The sequence below is a fragment of the Nilaparvata lugens genome, chromosome 10 (assembly GCF_014356525.2).
Source record: "Nilaparvata lugens isolate BPH chromosome 10, ASM1435652v1, whole genome shotgun sequence".
In the NCBI taxonomy this organism is placed as follows: Eukaryota; Metazoa; Arthropoda; class Insecta; order Hemiptera; family Delphacidae; genus Nilaparvata; species Nilaparvata lugens.
The window spans coordinates 43066948-43082795 of record NC_052513.1 but is presented as its reverse complement, the minus strand read 5'-3'; the positions used below and the strand labels follow the sequence as shown (position 1 = coordinate 43082795).

General features: G+C 31.3%; 2 protein-coding genes across 2 annotated transcripts in view; one reads left to right on the top strand and one right to left on the bottom strand.

Moving 5' to 3' along the window:
* Nucleotides 1-11453, bottom strand: part of LOC111050581 (putative inorganic phosphate cotransporter) — a 28301-nt gene extending 16848 nt beyond the window's left edge. The window contains 3 exon segments of the mRNA XM_039436902.1: nucleotides 536-766; nucleotides 8856-8995; nucleotides 11333-11453. Of these exon segments, the coding sequence (XP_039292836.1) occupies nucleotides 536-766; nucleotides 8856-8995; nucleotides 11333-11432 (471 nt within the window). The 5' untranslated portion in view covers nucleotides 11433-11453.
* A 1785-nt stretch (nucleotides 11454-13238) lies between these two features.
* The window catches only part of LOC111050580, a 553956-nt gene continuing 551346 nt past the window's right edge, over nucleotides 13239-15848 (top strand). Inside the window, 1 exon segment of the mRNA XM_039436032.1 lies at nucleotides 13239-13428. Within this exon segment, the coding sequence (XP_039291966.1) occupies nucleotides 13356-13428 (73 nt within the window). The 5' untranslated portion in view covers nucleotides 13239-13355.

The following is a 15848-nucleotide window of genomic DNA, read 5'->3' as shown; positions in this document are numbered from 1 at the left end:
AATCTACTTTGTGAAAATATTTGGGGACATAAAATTTAGTGAATTGATGAACTACAAGACTTAACCTATTTCGGACTATGTGTTATGTAAATTTGGGAGAGGAATAGCACAAGGTTACCTTATTTTTCCTCTCCCTATCAATTCAATATTCAATTAAATAATTCTTTATTGTCATATACAGTGCACAAGAACACATATATAGATGTTTTTAGGCTATAGGAACAAAAATGTATTGCATTATCGACCTAGAATATTATTGCTAAGCCATACAAAGTTTGCAAGTTTTGTAAAAAAATTGTAAAAGTTGCAATATTCTATTATATAAAATTCAGAGCCATCAGTCGACGACTGCATCGCAAACATAATTTTGATAATGTTCTTATTGTATAAATGAATAAATGAATGTATCTGAAACAAATGTGGTACCTAATGAATAAAGATAGCACTTCAGTACAGGTGGAAATTAAAATAGAAACGGATGAAAATGAAAATCAGAAATTATTGAATAAAAAAGTTTTAAAGGAGAGCAGCTTACCTGAACAAAACCCTGACATATTCTTATGACAATCAATGACGGATAGTCAAATTGCGTCACAATAAACGGAGTCGATAGAGCTAGAATACTGTTGATGAATAAATTTACTCCCAAAAGCATTTTTCCATTGAATTTGTGGTTTAAAACAGCGGCTGGCAGATTCATTATCAGGTAGCCCCAGAAGAACGAGCTCAGGCACTCGCCTCTTATCCTTTCATTCCAGGTGAACACCTTCCAAACACAAGAAAATCTGTTATCAGTCAAATTTGAATTGAAAGAAAGCTATTGATCAAATTTATGTATTTCCGAAACTAGTAGTTACAATTTGTATTCTTGGTATACTTATTCTTGGTATTCTTGGTATTTGGTACTATAATTCTATTTTATGAATGAAAAATATTTATTTCATTGCAACTTAAGTACTTTTGTACTTGTTATCCGCCTACTTCAATTTCTCTGAATATTTGAATTATCAGTCAAAATATATTAGAATGGTCTAAAATGAAATTTAATAAAGCCCATAAGCTCATTAACTCTAGAATCTATATTTTCATTCTAATAATTGACGCTGTCAATAGAAAAGTTATGAATATATAATTGTATGACTTTTCTACAATAATATTTTTCAATGGATTCCTGAAATGTTTTTGAATCAGTGACTTATAACTGTTCATTGAACGGACGTAGCGAGTTCTTAGTTTGACAAGAGTATTATTTCGGCGTTTGTATGTTTGACGATAACTATGCAACAATTTTGACCATCTCAACTTCCAATCTTGACATTATTATATTATTATTGCTGCTTTTTACAGACTTTTATAAGTTCGGTGCCCAAAAAAATCTTGCAACAAAGTAATGCGGTTTTTTTGTCATTATAACGGATTATTCAAGGGGAAAGTAGAGAAACAAACGGAAGACGCAAGTTACTGGCTGCCAGTACTTTCCACTTACTGTACTTCATTTCACTTTCCACAGATTTCCATTTACTAAACATGGAAATTGATGGAAAGTGGCACTCCCCTCTTATCCTTTCATTCCAGGTGAACACCTTCCAAACACAAGAAAATCTGTTATCAGTGGAACTTAAATTAAAAGAAAGCTATTGATCAAATTTATGTATTTCTTCATTCATAATACAAGCACAAAAAATAAATGTAGACTCTATACAACGACTATAGTAAGGTCCACGTTAAAATGACAGTTGAGAAATATGAGAGAACAGAGTTGCCGATTCTCTGCCTTGCCACTGTCTTCAATAGAGGATTGCTATATTATTATTAGCGTTGGCATATATATATAGACGCACACAAACACATAGGTAGTCAAAGAAAAATCAGGTCATGAGACCGTTGTCAGGTTAATATAATATTGTAAATATATTAAATTTTGATGTCGAGGTTGTCAATGTAGTGTAGTGATTGTGGAGAAGCCAAGATAAAATCATTTAAATCGCATTGGTAGGCACGTATATTACAATTTCTGATGATGTGCTTCATCGTCTGTCTAGCCTCTCCACAATCACAATCACAGGGGAAGGTAAACTGTCCCAGTCATTAAGGGAAGCCCCGCATCTCCCGTGGCCAGTCCTAACCCCCTGTTGAGGGCCGCCCTCAAAACCTTCCAAACACAAGAAAATCTGTTATCAGTCAAATTTAAATTAGAAGAAAGCTATTGATTCCATTTATGTATTTCTTCATTCATAATACATGCACAAAAAATAAATGTAGGCTATAGCTGATATTGGTATATCTGATGTAATATCAACTGTTAATTATTGTTTAAAATAATCAATTTTATTTTAATCGTTGAGATACAATATATTTTCCAATGAGCAATGAATTAAAATACCTACATTTCCTTAATCGAGATAAATTATGTTGTTGATTAATTATATTTCTGAATTGTTGAAAAACGATCTGGCAACGTTGCAGAGCTGGAAAAGAATAGCGCTATCTGCCTTGTCGAATGATAGACTAGAATAGTAGCACCAATGTTCATTTATTCATTTCATTGACAATTACAAATCATAATTATAATAAATATAATATGATTGGGAGAAGACAACAGGCATAGCCCAAAACTGTCTTCTCCCAAATTTTTACAAATAAATGTTTCAAAAAGAATAAGAATAAGAATGTGAATCGAATACTGCCATTATAACGTGGACCTCGCTATAGAGATAGGCTATAGATTTAGTGACGATATTCAACTGCATGATGTTTAGTTTTGCTGTGTTGAATAAAGAAAATATTCCAAATTCTATTCTATTCTGGATGAATATCTAGTTTTTGATTGCCGTGCTACCAATTTTTCCTTAAATGGTTGGAATAGCATTTAACACCTATCACCTAAGGAAAGTTGTCGGCTCCAATAAAATAGATTCTTGATAAACTGTGAATGGATCTATTGCCTATGAATGAGAAATCCAGTTTTCAGAGCAAATTAACTTATAATCTTCAGATGAAAATTTTGACAAAAACACAGAAATATACAAAGAACAATCACTTACAAGCCTAATGATTTCAGAGTTATTACGAACTAAAAATACTTATCTAGTTTACAGTTGAAACACAGTGGCTATTGGCTTTACTACATTAACAACTAATTATGCACAAAAATTTATATAAAACTCAATTTAAAACATTAATAAACGAAAATGATTCAGAGCAAAACTCTACGACAACAGTACTTGTAGCAAGCCATTTTTCAGAAGAAGCCAAGAACAGGAAAAGACACAAATTGCCAGTCACGAAAGACAACGCCCTGTTCAATATCGATCTTTACAGACACGTCAACACAAAATTATAACTTATAAGTTTAGAATTCACATTCTACATCTGTTCTCAATAAAACTTTAATTTGAAAATGTTATTTTAAATTTTTATACATATCTCGATTCAAATAACCATTTATCCAGTAATTCTGCCAACCAAGCCTCGGTGACACCATGGAACAATGCAACAAACATTTACGATAATAAATTCTCCGTCAAAAAGTTTATCCGTCTATTGATAACTCTGACATTTACTATAAAGTTCCATAGATCTCGAATTGAAGATTCGATTCCAATGTGAGAAGAAAAATGTAATATTACAAATACCCCCCTCTTGACATAAAAAAAAAAATTTTACTGTTTGAAAATTTAAAGAAAAAATTACATTGACCCTAATGAAAATTGTTGAAATTTAAATTTGAGAACAGTAACAATTTTTTCTAGAAAAACATACATGTCATCCAATAATATTGAAAATTATTATAAAAATTCATCAATAGCGTTTGTTATATGTTTCCAAACAATATCTCAAAATATAGAATATCAATATTACTTTTGATTTAGCTTTATAATTTAAAGAAAAATATCTCAACAGAAAGTTTAATATGTAAAGAATAGTTTTTTGAAATTGCACAAAAAATTTAATAGATAGAAAATTTAATTTTTATTGCATAAAGAAAATTTAGTATGTTGAATGAAAAATTATTATTATTATTATTTTTTTTTTTTAAATGAATTGATGAATTGTTACATTTAATTTTCACATAAAATTTCAATAAATCAAAAAATGTTCATTTCTTTCACTATTGACGCGATTGATTTTATTGATGCACATTTTGGAAAACAGTCCGTTAAGGCACTCAGAATGATTTTCAGTTAAGTGTGACTCCAATGTGATGACGTTAGTGTTGGGCTGATCTGGATGCACGTAGTGTTGGGCTGATACTTGTAGTCGACTGATGCATATCAAACTCGATACAGGTGACATCTCAGTTAGCATTGCTTCCTGTTTGTAGTAGACGGCTGCATTCCAAACTTGATACCGGTGACATCTCAGTTAGCATTGCTTCATGTTTGTAGTAGACGGCTGCATTCCAAATTCAATACAGAGTCACATAAATTTTGTATCATATTTGTAATTATACAATGTACATTTCAGGCTTGAAATGACAATGTAATTCGTTTTTTGGAAAAGAGATAGACGCTGCATACAGGATTAATTTAGGTGAGGATTAATTTAGGTAAGGTTTGGTTTTTTGATATTTTCAGCTTTCAAGGTTTAGAGTTCTGCATACAGGAATAATTTAGGAGAGGATTTTTTGAATTAATTCTTTCATGATACTGTGACTGTTCTTCTGAATTCAAGTTGTGAATGTGAACATGGATGGCAATTACCTCCAGGTAATGCAGTAGTGTTGAAGTTTGAGATACAGAGTCAGCAATAAGCATTGGCATTGCTATTGGTGTATGCTTTGGTGTCGGCTTTGGCATCGGCGTTGATATTGGCATTGGCGTTGGCGTAGCTATTGACATCAGCACAGGCATCGGCGTTGATTTGGTGTTGGCATCAGCATTGGCGCAGGCATTGGCGTAGCTATTGGCATTGGTGCAGGCATTGACGTAGATATTGGCGTTGGCGTAGCTATTGGCATTGGCGCAGGCATTGGCATTGATTTTTGTTGTTGGCTTAGTTATTGGCGTTGACATTGGCATAGTTATTGGCGTTGGCATCAGCATTGGCGCAGATTTTGGCATTGGCGCAGGCATTGGCATCAGCACAGGCATCGGCGTAGATTTTGGCATTTGCATTGGCGCAGATATTGGCTTCGGCGCAGGCATCGGCATAGATATTCGCGTTGGCATCAGCACAGGCATCGGCGTAGATTTTGGCGTAGTTATTGGTGTTGACATTGGCGTAGTTATTGGTGTAGGCCGCAGCGTTGATTTTGGCGTAGATATGTCACACTAGTTCGAAAATCACCCAAATGTTCTTAACACTCTTCATGGCGTTCACTTGTTACTGATTTCGAGATTCACATGATAACTATTTCAATGTTAATGTCTGTGCTGTACCTGTTGTCTTAAATACTTATAAACTAAAAGAAAAACTTGATTAGGCTATCAATACAATCTAATACACATGAAAATTATTTTAAGTATCTATGAAATGGAAATTTGTTAACATCTTATTATACAGTCAGCAATACATAAATTGTGAAATATGGACATATCAATGATAAATTAAAAAAAAAAAAAATCATTCATTTATTCACTGTTCAAATATCAAATTTTAATCCATTCTTCAAAATAGAAATATAATTTCATAACACCCTGTATCATTATCAAAATTGTAAAAACAAACATCATAACAACACAACAAAAATTTAATTTCAATACATATTTCAATAATTTCAGACATTTGGTCTTCTATTCAATCATTTCATAATATATTTGCATTTCATTATCATTTAATATAACATTTCATTTATAGCATGTTCATTTCACATTTATGATTTATCATTCAGGGTTTCAAAATTATTTAGTTTTAATTTGTTCAAAAATTGTATAAAAAGCAAATTATTTAATATTGTTAATCATCGTTTGTTGGATACTATAGTTTATTTCGACTTTTCAATGTTCTAAACACAAACTACATTTCATGACAAAACTTTACTATCAATCATTAAACAAGAAATCATTCAAAACATCAATAATATTTTGCTTCAAAGGCAAACAATATTCATAATTAATCTGCATCTATGGCAATCAACATTAGTAATCAACACAAAAAATATTATCTCATTACTGCCTCTCCAAGTCATAACCTCTGTTATTCCTTCTTTAGGCAATAATGGGTTTCCATCTCAAAAAACACAATCACATACCAGCAAAATTCTAATCAACAAACCCCACTAAAAATTCTACATACACTCCAGCATCCATTTCAAACGATAATCAATCATATCAAAATTTATAGAACAAACAGTTTTAAAATTAAAAAAAAAATCAATCACAAAAACTTATTTCAATTAATAATATAACAAAACGTTTTAAATTGAACCATTTATTTTTTAAAATAATTTAAAACTTAAAGACTGTATAATAAGTACAAACATTTCAAGATTATGATACAAAGATGATCAAGATGAAATACTGGGTAAATAAGTTCCCTAAAAATACAAACAAGAGAAAAAGAAAACTGGGTAAATAAATTCCCTAAAACAATACACACAAAATTGATACACTTCACATAAGTGATACATGATGAAAAAATATGTCACAAGCACATAATTCTTTACACTACAGTGGATAGATTCTAGAAAAGTTAAGTTTTATCAACAATTTAAAGATTGGAAAATAAGCTACTATTTCAACTTCTAAATTATTTCAGAAAAAATACAAATTTAAATGACTATGGACAAGATTGGTTAAGATATGCTTCATAGAAGAAATTTACTGAATATTACACAAAGACAGGAAAGAATCGAAAATTGAAAAGATCAAGGGCCAAGAAAAATAGGCTATAGGAAAGAAAAAAGATACAATTATGGACTCTTACCATACGTAGTATTTACGGTCATTGCTATTCTGAATCCCGGCATGACACAGGATTCCTAATCATTGTGTGTTGGGGAATACCCTTCCATCATGTGATTCACAGTTATCATCTTGTAAGTAAGCAACTTGAAACAACCTTTGAATACTAACACATCAATGGAGACTTTGTGCTTTGTTTTCTTCAATAGCATGATTTTATTCATGGTTCATTTGTTTCAACCAAGCAGTTTTGCCTACAAAATTCGTCATGTTCACTTGAGAATGCATAGCATACACTTTTTCAATTCTAAGTGAAAGTTGAACTCATCAACTTGACTCAAAGCAACATTCATTTTGTTCACATTATTCCTAACCTCCACAGAAACCTGTCTCATGTAATCATTCATTTTGTTTACAATCTTCCTAACTTTTGATGTAGTATCTGATCCATAGAAACATTTGATTTGTTTACTGTTTTCCTAACCTTCAATGTAGCAATAGTACTTTCTTGATAGTTGACTTTCAATGAAGACAACTCCCTACCTACTTCTTTACTCAATTCTACACTTTCACTATGGTTGACTTTTTCAACAACAGTAACTAGGCCTACATTGTCAGAAACTTGAATGAGTTGATCTTGTAACTTAACACTACTATCATTCTGCTTCAATTTGTTTTCATTTTCCTGATTATCACTCAATGTTTCAGCAAATTCTTGCTTCATATCATCAAACCTAGCATTAAACTAGCATTTTGCTCATCAAACCTAGCATTTTGCTCTTGTTTAAAATTATCAAACAGTTGTGTTAAGGCAGCTATTAACTCATCATCATTTTTATATTTTTCATATTGTATGCCATTTTGCTAGTCTGCACAGATAATATATTCATTAGGACTTGATCTCTCTTGAACCGATTTCCCACTCAGCAACAAACCATTCACAACCCATCAAGATATCTATCCTACTAATAATTTTATAACCAGGGATTTCATAGTGTACCATTTGGGATTATTTATTTTGTAATTCGGTCCACCACAGGGGTAACATTTGGAACAAATGTGGTGATTCAGTCCCACACCAGGGCGTACCATTTGCCGTGCTACCAATTTTTCCTTAAATGGTTGGAATAGCATTTAACACCTATCACCTAAGGAAAGTTGTCGGCTCCAATAAAATAGATTCTTGATAAACTGTGAATGGATCTATTGCCTATGAATGAGAAATCCAGTTTTCAGAGCAAATTAACTTATAATCTTCAGATGAAAATTTGGCAAAACACAGAAATATACAAAGAACAATAACTTACAAGCCTAATGATTTCAGAGTTATTACGAACTAAAAAATACTTATCTAGTTTACAGTTGAAACACAGTGGCTATTGGCTTTACTACATTAACAACTAATTATGCACAAAAATTTATATAAACTCATTTAAAACATTAATAAACGAAAATGATTCAGAGCAAAACTCTACGACAACAGTACTTGTAGCAAGCCATTTTTCAGAAGAAGCCAAGAACAGGAAAAGACACAAATTGCCAGTCACGAAAGACAACGCCCTGTTCAATATCGATCTTTACAGACACGTCAACACAAAATTATAACTTATAAGTTTAGAATTCACATTCTACATCTGTTCTCAATAAAACTTTAATTTGAAAATGTTATTTTAATTTTTATACATATCTCGATTCAAATAAACCATTTATCCAGTAATTCTGCCAACCAAGCCTCGGTGACACCATGGAACAATGCAACAAACATTTACGATAATAAATTCTCCGTCAAAAAGTTTATCCGTCTATTGATAACTCTGACATTTACTATAAAGTTCCATAGATCTCGAATTGAAGATTCGATTCCAATGTGAGAAGAAAAATGTAATATTACATGATTCATCCTTTTCACAGTTTTAATTTGTTATTGGAAATCTATATCTGATAAAAAATCTTGGAAATCTGAAATTTGTTATTGGTTTATCAGTTATTGGAAATTGTTCATAGATTTACCTTGATATCAGTGGCATTATCTTGTTTCTCGGACATAGCAACTATAGCTACTGATAAGTTGACTCTACTGATGTAGCTTGTGACCAGGCACAAGAAGAGGAGGAACATTTGTAAGTGTCGTACACCCAATCCATACGAATCTGCAATTCCATTAAATATAGTCTTCAAACATTCATCATAATTACTATTCAATCATCAAATCAAATCAAAATAATGAAAAGACTGGGTTGTTGTCAAAAATATCACTTATTTATTTTAAAAATTGGTTTTTAATTTCTCACACTGAAGATGACACCATTGGTTTTGAAACATGTTTGTGATTTTAAAAATGAATAAGTGATACTTTTGACAACAGCCCAGTGTTTTTATTATGGATAGAATTCACAATATCTCACCAACAACAGTATCTGAAATCAAATCAAAATCATTCACTGTCATTACAGAAAAAAATGGTGACAACGTCAAATACAATTACAATTTGTAACATTTGTTTGAAAGTATGAATAATTGAAACAGATTGGAAAGCATGAACTCTATAATTACAAAAAATAATGAGGAAATGGATTTATGGCTGAAAAACTGTAAAATTTATGTTTGAATGTCACAGATTATCTATCTTTAAAAAAAAAAATTATCAAATAAAACTATTGCTGAAAAACTGTAAAATTTATGTTTGAATGACAGAGATTTATTAAAAACAGTTAGCCTAGGCTATATAGATTAGGTATAGTACAAGAAATAATTAAAGTTTAGGAATATTCATATTTGAAAAGAAAACAGACCTGAGAAAAATTCAAGTCTCTATTGATAATGGAACATATCTACTGGTGATAAATGATATACTAGTATCTGATATAGCAGCCTATTCCTAATCAACTGTTCTACATCCAGAACGACATCATGGGTACGATAAGGTACTTGTTGAAAAACGGTACAACATCAAATATGCTTCTAATCAACTGCTCTACATCTTTATATTGATTGATACAATATAAGTACATCATCAAAATGATAGAAACATTATAGGTACGATAAGGTAGCCTCTACTTGTTGAAAAACAGTACAGTATTTTTGAACTTTTGAACTCTCAACAACTTATAAAGGAATAAATGAATCACTTTCGATTTGTTTTAATATATCCTATGATTCAATGAAACTATATTACCTGTTAATTATTATATCCAACTGATTTGTGGTCAATAAAAAATAATGATTGTCTTCAAGTGTTTCATATTTTACACTATGAACAGAGATATTGTGGAATCTCTCCATATTAAGGTGAGATAGAAACTATATTGTCAGTTCCACTTCATTCATTTGAGCCGAACTTAAGTTTCAAATCTCTAATAAGGCATCTTCAGCGGTCTAATTTATTCTAATTCAAAGTAGACCACTGAAGACCACTGATGCCCTAGTCTTAGTGCATAAAAATTGAGTTTGGCTAAAATAAATCATGTGGAACTGACAATATAGTTTTTATTTCACCTCGTCTCATATTTATGTACCGTACTCCTTGATGAATATTTCACAGTGAGCTTTAGATTACTTTGTATGATTTCCATGGAATACTATATTTCTAAACTCTCACAGGAGAGGAAAATACATATACTTTTGGGATACTTGACTTGGATACATTCCAGATTCATGAAATTTTCGGATTGAGTGTCAGCATCTCTTAGGCTAAAGAGCTATGGAAAAATATAAATGAGGATTGAGTGTCAGCATCTCATAGGCTAGAAAGCTATGAAAAAATACAAATGGAGAAATGAGAAATGGCTAAAAAAACGTCAAAAAGAGGTATTTGAAGCAGTTCAACTTCAAAATGTCATACTGTAAGGTACTTCAGAGCAGTGATTGAGTAGCCTACGCGGTTCCGGTATATGAATTAACTCGAATTAACATCCCACATTCACAGTTTGTTTATATATGTGATAATGGAATCAAATTTTTTCAAGTATTCTCCTATATTTGACAGGCTACGATATTGATGTTCTGATTTACTGTGTTGAATGAAGGGAATATTCTATTATATCCTACTAAAATATCTATTCTAATGTAGGTAATATCCTTTTAAAAACTCAGACCCGATTGCACAAAAGTCTGTCAAGTTTCAACTTTAAGTAGGTACTGATTTAAACTGGGTTCACACCGAAGTTATCAACATAATATTAATTACTTAATCCTCATGGATTCTATTAGATTAAACGGAGCTTGACAAACACATATGTTCACCATGTGCATGATAAGTTATGTTCAATCTAATAGAATATATAAAATTGATTAAGTTATTAATATTTTGTTAAAACTCTGGTGTAAATGCAGCTTATTTTCTCTAATATTGGTTCTTGTGACATTCAAAATGTCATTCAATCCACGTTAAAATTTGTCAGACTTTTCTGCAACTGTACATGAGTCTTGTTGAGATCATAGAATAACAATTTAAATTTGTTTGTTTCATCTATGTAAGAATTGCTCACCCACAGCTGTTGACTTCTTCTCGTCTGAATATATTTCATTCATGCTGTCCAAACTCGATTCATGGTTCGATTTCGAAGCTTTACGTTGTACTGGATCCATGGCGAATTTATAAACATTTGTGACAATCTTCGAACAAAAAATTTCATATCTTAATATTGAAACTCATCTTAATATCTTATTATCTTGAAAATATCTTAATATGAAGGTTTGAATGGGTGGCCCCATATTGTGAATGGATTAAGTACTGTAAGGCCATATCTACATATTTTTTATATTATTTATATAATACGTTTGAATGGGTGGACCAATATTGTGAGTGAACTGTGTCAGCCATATCTTCATATTTCAATACATAAATATCAAAATATTAAACATGAAAAATTATTTATTTCTTTCTTCAAATTCTTTGCAACTTGAGTACCTACCTACCTACTTACTTTTTATCTTGAATGAAAAAGACTAAGAAATTGTCAAAAAACCACAGATTTATTGGCAATGGTGTAATAACCGAAACCGATCTTTCAAAATATCAATGAATCTGTGGCTTTTTGACAATTTCTTAGTCTTTTTCATTCAATATGAATTATTACCACAATATACACTTCTCAACTACACAAAAAGTACATTTTATCTGCCTACTTCAATTTCTATAAATATTTGAATTATCAGTCAAAATATATTAGAATGGTCTAAGATTAAATTTAATGAAGCCCATAAGCTCTATGAAATCTATATTTTTCATTCTAATAATTGACGCTGTCAATAGAAAATTTATGAATATAATTGTATGACTTTTCTACAATAATATTTTTGAATGGATTCCTGAAATGTTTTTGAATCAGTAGCTTATAAACTGTTCATTGAACGGACGTAGCGAGTTCTTAGTTTGACAAGAGTATTATTTCTGCGTTTGTATGCTCGATGATAACTATCCAACAAATTTGACCATCTCAACTTCCAATCTTGACATTATTATATTATTATTGCTGCTTTTTTACAGACTTTTATAAGTTCGGTGCCCAAAAAATCTTACAACAAAGTAATGCGGTTTTTTTTGTCATTATAACGGATTATTCAAGGGGAAAGTAGAGAAACAAACGGAAGACGCAAGTTACTGGCTGCCAATACTGTCCACTTACTGTACAATACTATATCCTATACCTCACTTCACTTTCCACCGATTTTCATTTATTAAACATGGAAATTAATGGAAAGTGACATAATAAAAAATACTGACCACCAGTAACTTGCCGTGTGTACTTTCCCTGTCTATTAGCCGCATCTCGAACAGGTGTTCAACGTGTCAGGTTATTTCTATCAACGATACAAACACTAAAAATTAATGATGCTGAGTGACGTCATAAAAAGCACTAGCCGTCAGTAGCTTGCCGTGTCCACTTTCCCTGTCTATTAGCTGCTTCTCGAAGAGGTGTTCAACGTGTCAGGTTATTTCCATCAACTATACAAACATTATTGATGCTGAGTGACCTCATAAAAAATACTAGCCGCCAGTAACTTGCCGTGTCTACCTTCCCTGTCTATTAGCCGCTTCTCGAACGGCTATGTTCAACGTGTCAACTCATTTCCATCAACGATACAAACACTAAAATTGATGCAAAGTGACGCCATAAAAAGTACTGGCCGTCAGTAACTGTCCATCACTACTCTCCCTGTCTATTAGCCGCTTCTCGAACAGGTGTTCAACGTATCAGGTTATTTCCATCAAGATACAAACACTAAAATTGATGAAAAGTGACGTCATAAAAAGTACTGGCCGTCAGTAACTTTCCATCACTACTTTCCCTGTCTATTAGCCGCTTCACGAACAGGTGTTACCAGGTACTACTCAGACCCATAAACAGCTGTTAGCTGCTCACCTCCTGTAAACAAAGTGTGGTTGCTAAGCAACGCAAAAACTCCAGCCGTGTATTTTCTATTGTCGTCTATGTTTACCGGTGCGCGCTTAATCGATTTTTCGTAATATTCTTCAATTTTCACAGTAAATTTTATTGAAATCAAGTCATGTATTCGCTTACATGCAGAATAATTCTCCTTTTATCTATATTTTTGAATTTCATGCTACATTGTAAAGGCTGTGAGTACTTTTCAATATTCTATAGGCTACACATTGTCTTTTTTCTTTAGGGCTACTGTTGAATATAAATGAAAATAATAGCTTAATGATGTTATCATATAGCCGAAATATGTTGTGATTGAAAAATTTTAAAAGGGGTAGGTACTCATATTTAGTGATATTAAGTGCAATATTTGACTATAATTTGGTATTTTAATCATTCTAAATTCAAAATTTCTCATATAAATTTTTGGACAGAACTTTGAACTTTAACTTTCCTCAGTAAGAACATAACCTATTTTTTCGGACATTTTATTATTTATCAAAATTTGGGAACAAAATAGTTTTGGACTATCAATGCCTGTTGTTCTATCCCGATCATATTCATATGATATGTAATTATATCAACAAATAAATGAATGGATAAATAAATATATATATCCCAGACAATATAATTTTATTTATATTCCAGACACAACTCTGTGTAGTTACATCATCATACACTGGTGTATAGTTTTTAGGTTAAGATATTCTGTAGCAGAGGTCTCCACAGGGGGCGAAACAAATTTTGAGGGTCCGAAAAAAGGTTGAATATGAAATATAAATAGAAATAAAAATTTCAGTACCCTTTTTTTTTGAATTATTTTATGACAACATGTTCCATAATTCATGCCATTTTTAAGTCAAAATGACTTGAAAATGAAAAAAATTAATGAAGATTTTTAAGTCAAATGGCATGAATATTGAAACATGTTGTAATAAAATAATTCAAAAAGAGGGTACTGAATATTTTATTTCTATTCATATTACAAGCAGCCCATAAACATAAAATGTGACAATTGAATATGGAAGTATTCAAACTGACGACATTTCGTGAGTCATCAATGAATTTATGGGGAGGAGACTGAAAGTGTAATTTTTCTGATGATTTTGAAACTTTTTTTTAAATTTTGTGTCAAAAAGCTTGTGAGGCTACCCTGGTTGTAGGCTAGCATTTTGTAATTGAAGGAAAATGATTACACTTTCAATTGAGGAACTAAATATGTTGTAGCAGGACCTCCTTCCTGTAGTACTATTTTTAGTAGGCGCATGTCCGGTATATAGGAAGTCCTATTGTAGCCTATACATTAATTTCTGACTCCAAGTCCATGTCACATTACAAAAATGATTTTCTCATTGCAATTAAGCTATAAACAATAAATAAATTAGAGTACCTAACAATAAATTAATTAAAAAATCGATTGAATAATGAACAGTTAAAAGAAATTCCTTGATCAATGTGTGTATTAACTGCTGAATAGTCAAAATTTAATGGTGAAATGTTGAATTAATGTGAAGAGTAAAGCTGATTGAAGTAGAGACTATTGAATTCTAGAGCTTATGCATTTTATCTGGCTTAGAATCCACTCAACTTATGGGTGTCAATTGAATAATAAAGTATGAACCTCTTGCTTTGATCTCTCATTATCTTCAAGATTCCTCTCAAATTATCTTCAAATACCACTTCACGATAATCTCTTCACTCTCTTGGTAATGTTTGCTGGGGTTATTTGAGTATTATTGATTATATTTTTATTGCAATATTATGTAATAAGCTAGTACAAAAACTTGATACTTTAGTATAAAATAGGCATTATGCAAACATTGTGAAATGTGAAAAAAATGCTATTAATTTATGTATTTATTACATTGTGTACAATTACTTAACATGAGGAAAAACACAACAGGCTCATGCCCAAAACTGTCCCATTTCCAATTCCTACTATACTGTCCAAATCAAAATGTTGGTTATGTCACTTTCACTTTTCAACAATTTACGCTCCTCAATACTTAGATAAACAAGTAAATTTTGAATCAAATAGATACTATTAGAGTCTACAATCAAAAAATCTAGAAGAGTAACTTAGTAATAAAAAGTCTCAATTTTGAATGGATAAACTAGACATTTTTGAGCTAAAAACTTTACACTTTACAGAAAACTATTTGAAATTTAGTGGATTACTGGAGGAAAAAACTGTAAGTTTCATTATGTATTTCAAACCAATTAATATTCTAAATGATAGCAGTATAATCTCCAATTGGAAATATTTAAAAATTTCGTAGAAGATAGGTATTGATTATCATGAAACTGATTTGGACCCAATGAGAGTGATAATACTAGGTATACCTAATATTTAGTATTATAGTGATACAGTATATTGACGATACAGTATTATCCTTGGAGGCGACCTACTATAATCACAATAAATATATTATATTAAGTGTCAGAAGGCAACAATCACAAAACGCAGAAATAATACTTTCATATCATCCCAATAAAGCTGATATATTTGAGATAGAATTTATTATTTTTAAATTTTTGTGTCTGGCCTGATGCTTGTTAGTTGGTAAGTGTTATAAAAAAGCAGCTAGTAGACTACCTATTATTACAAGAGCATATA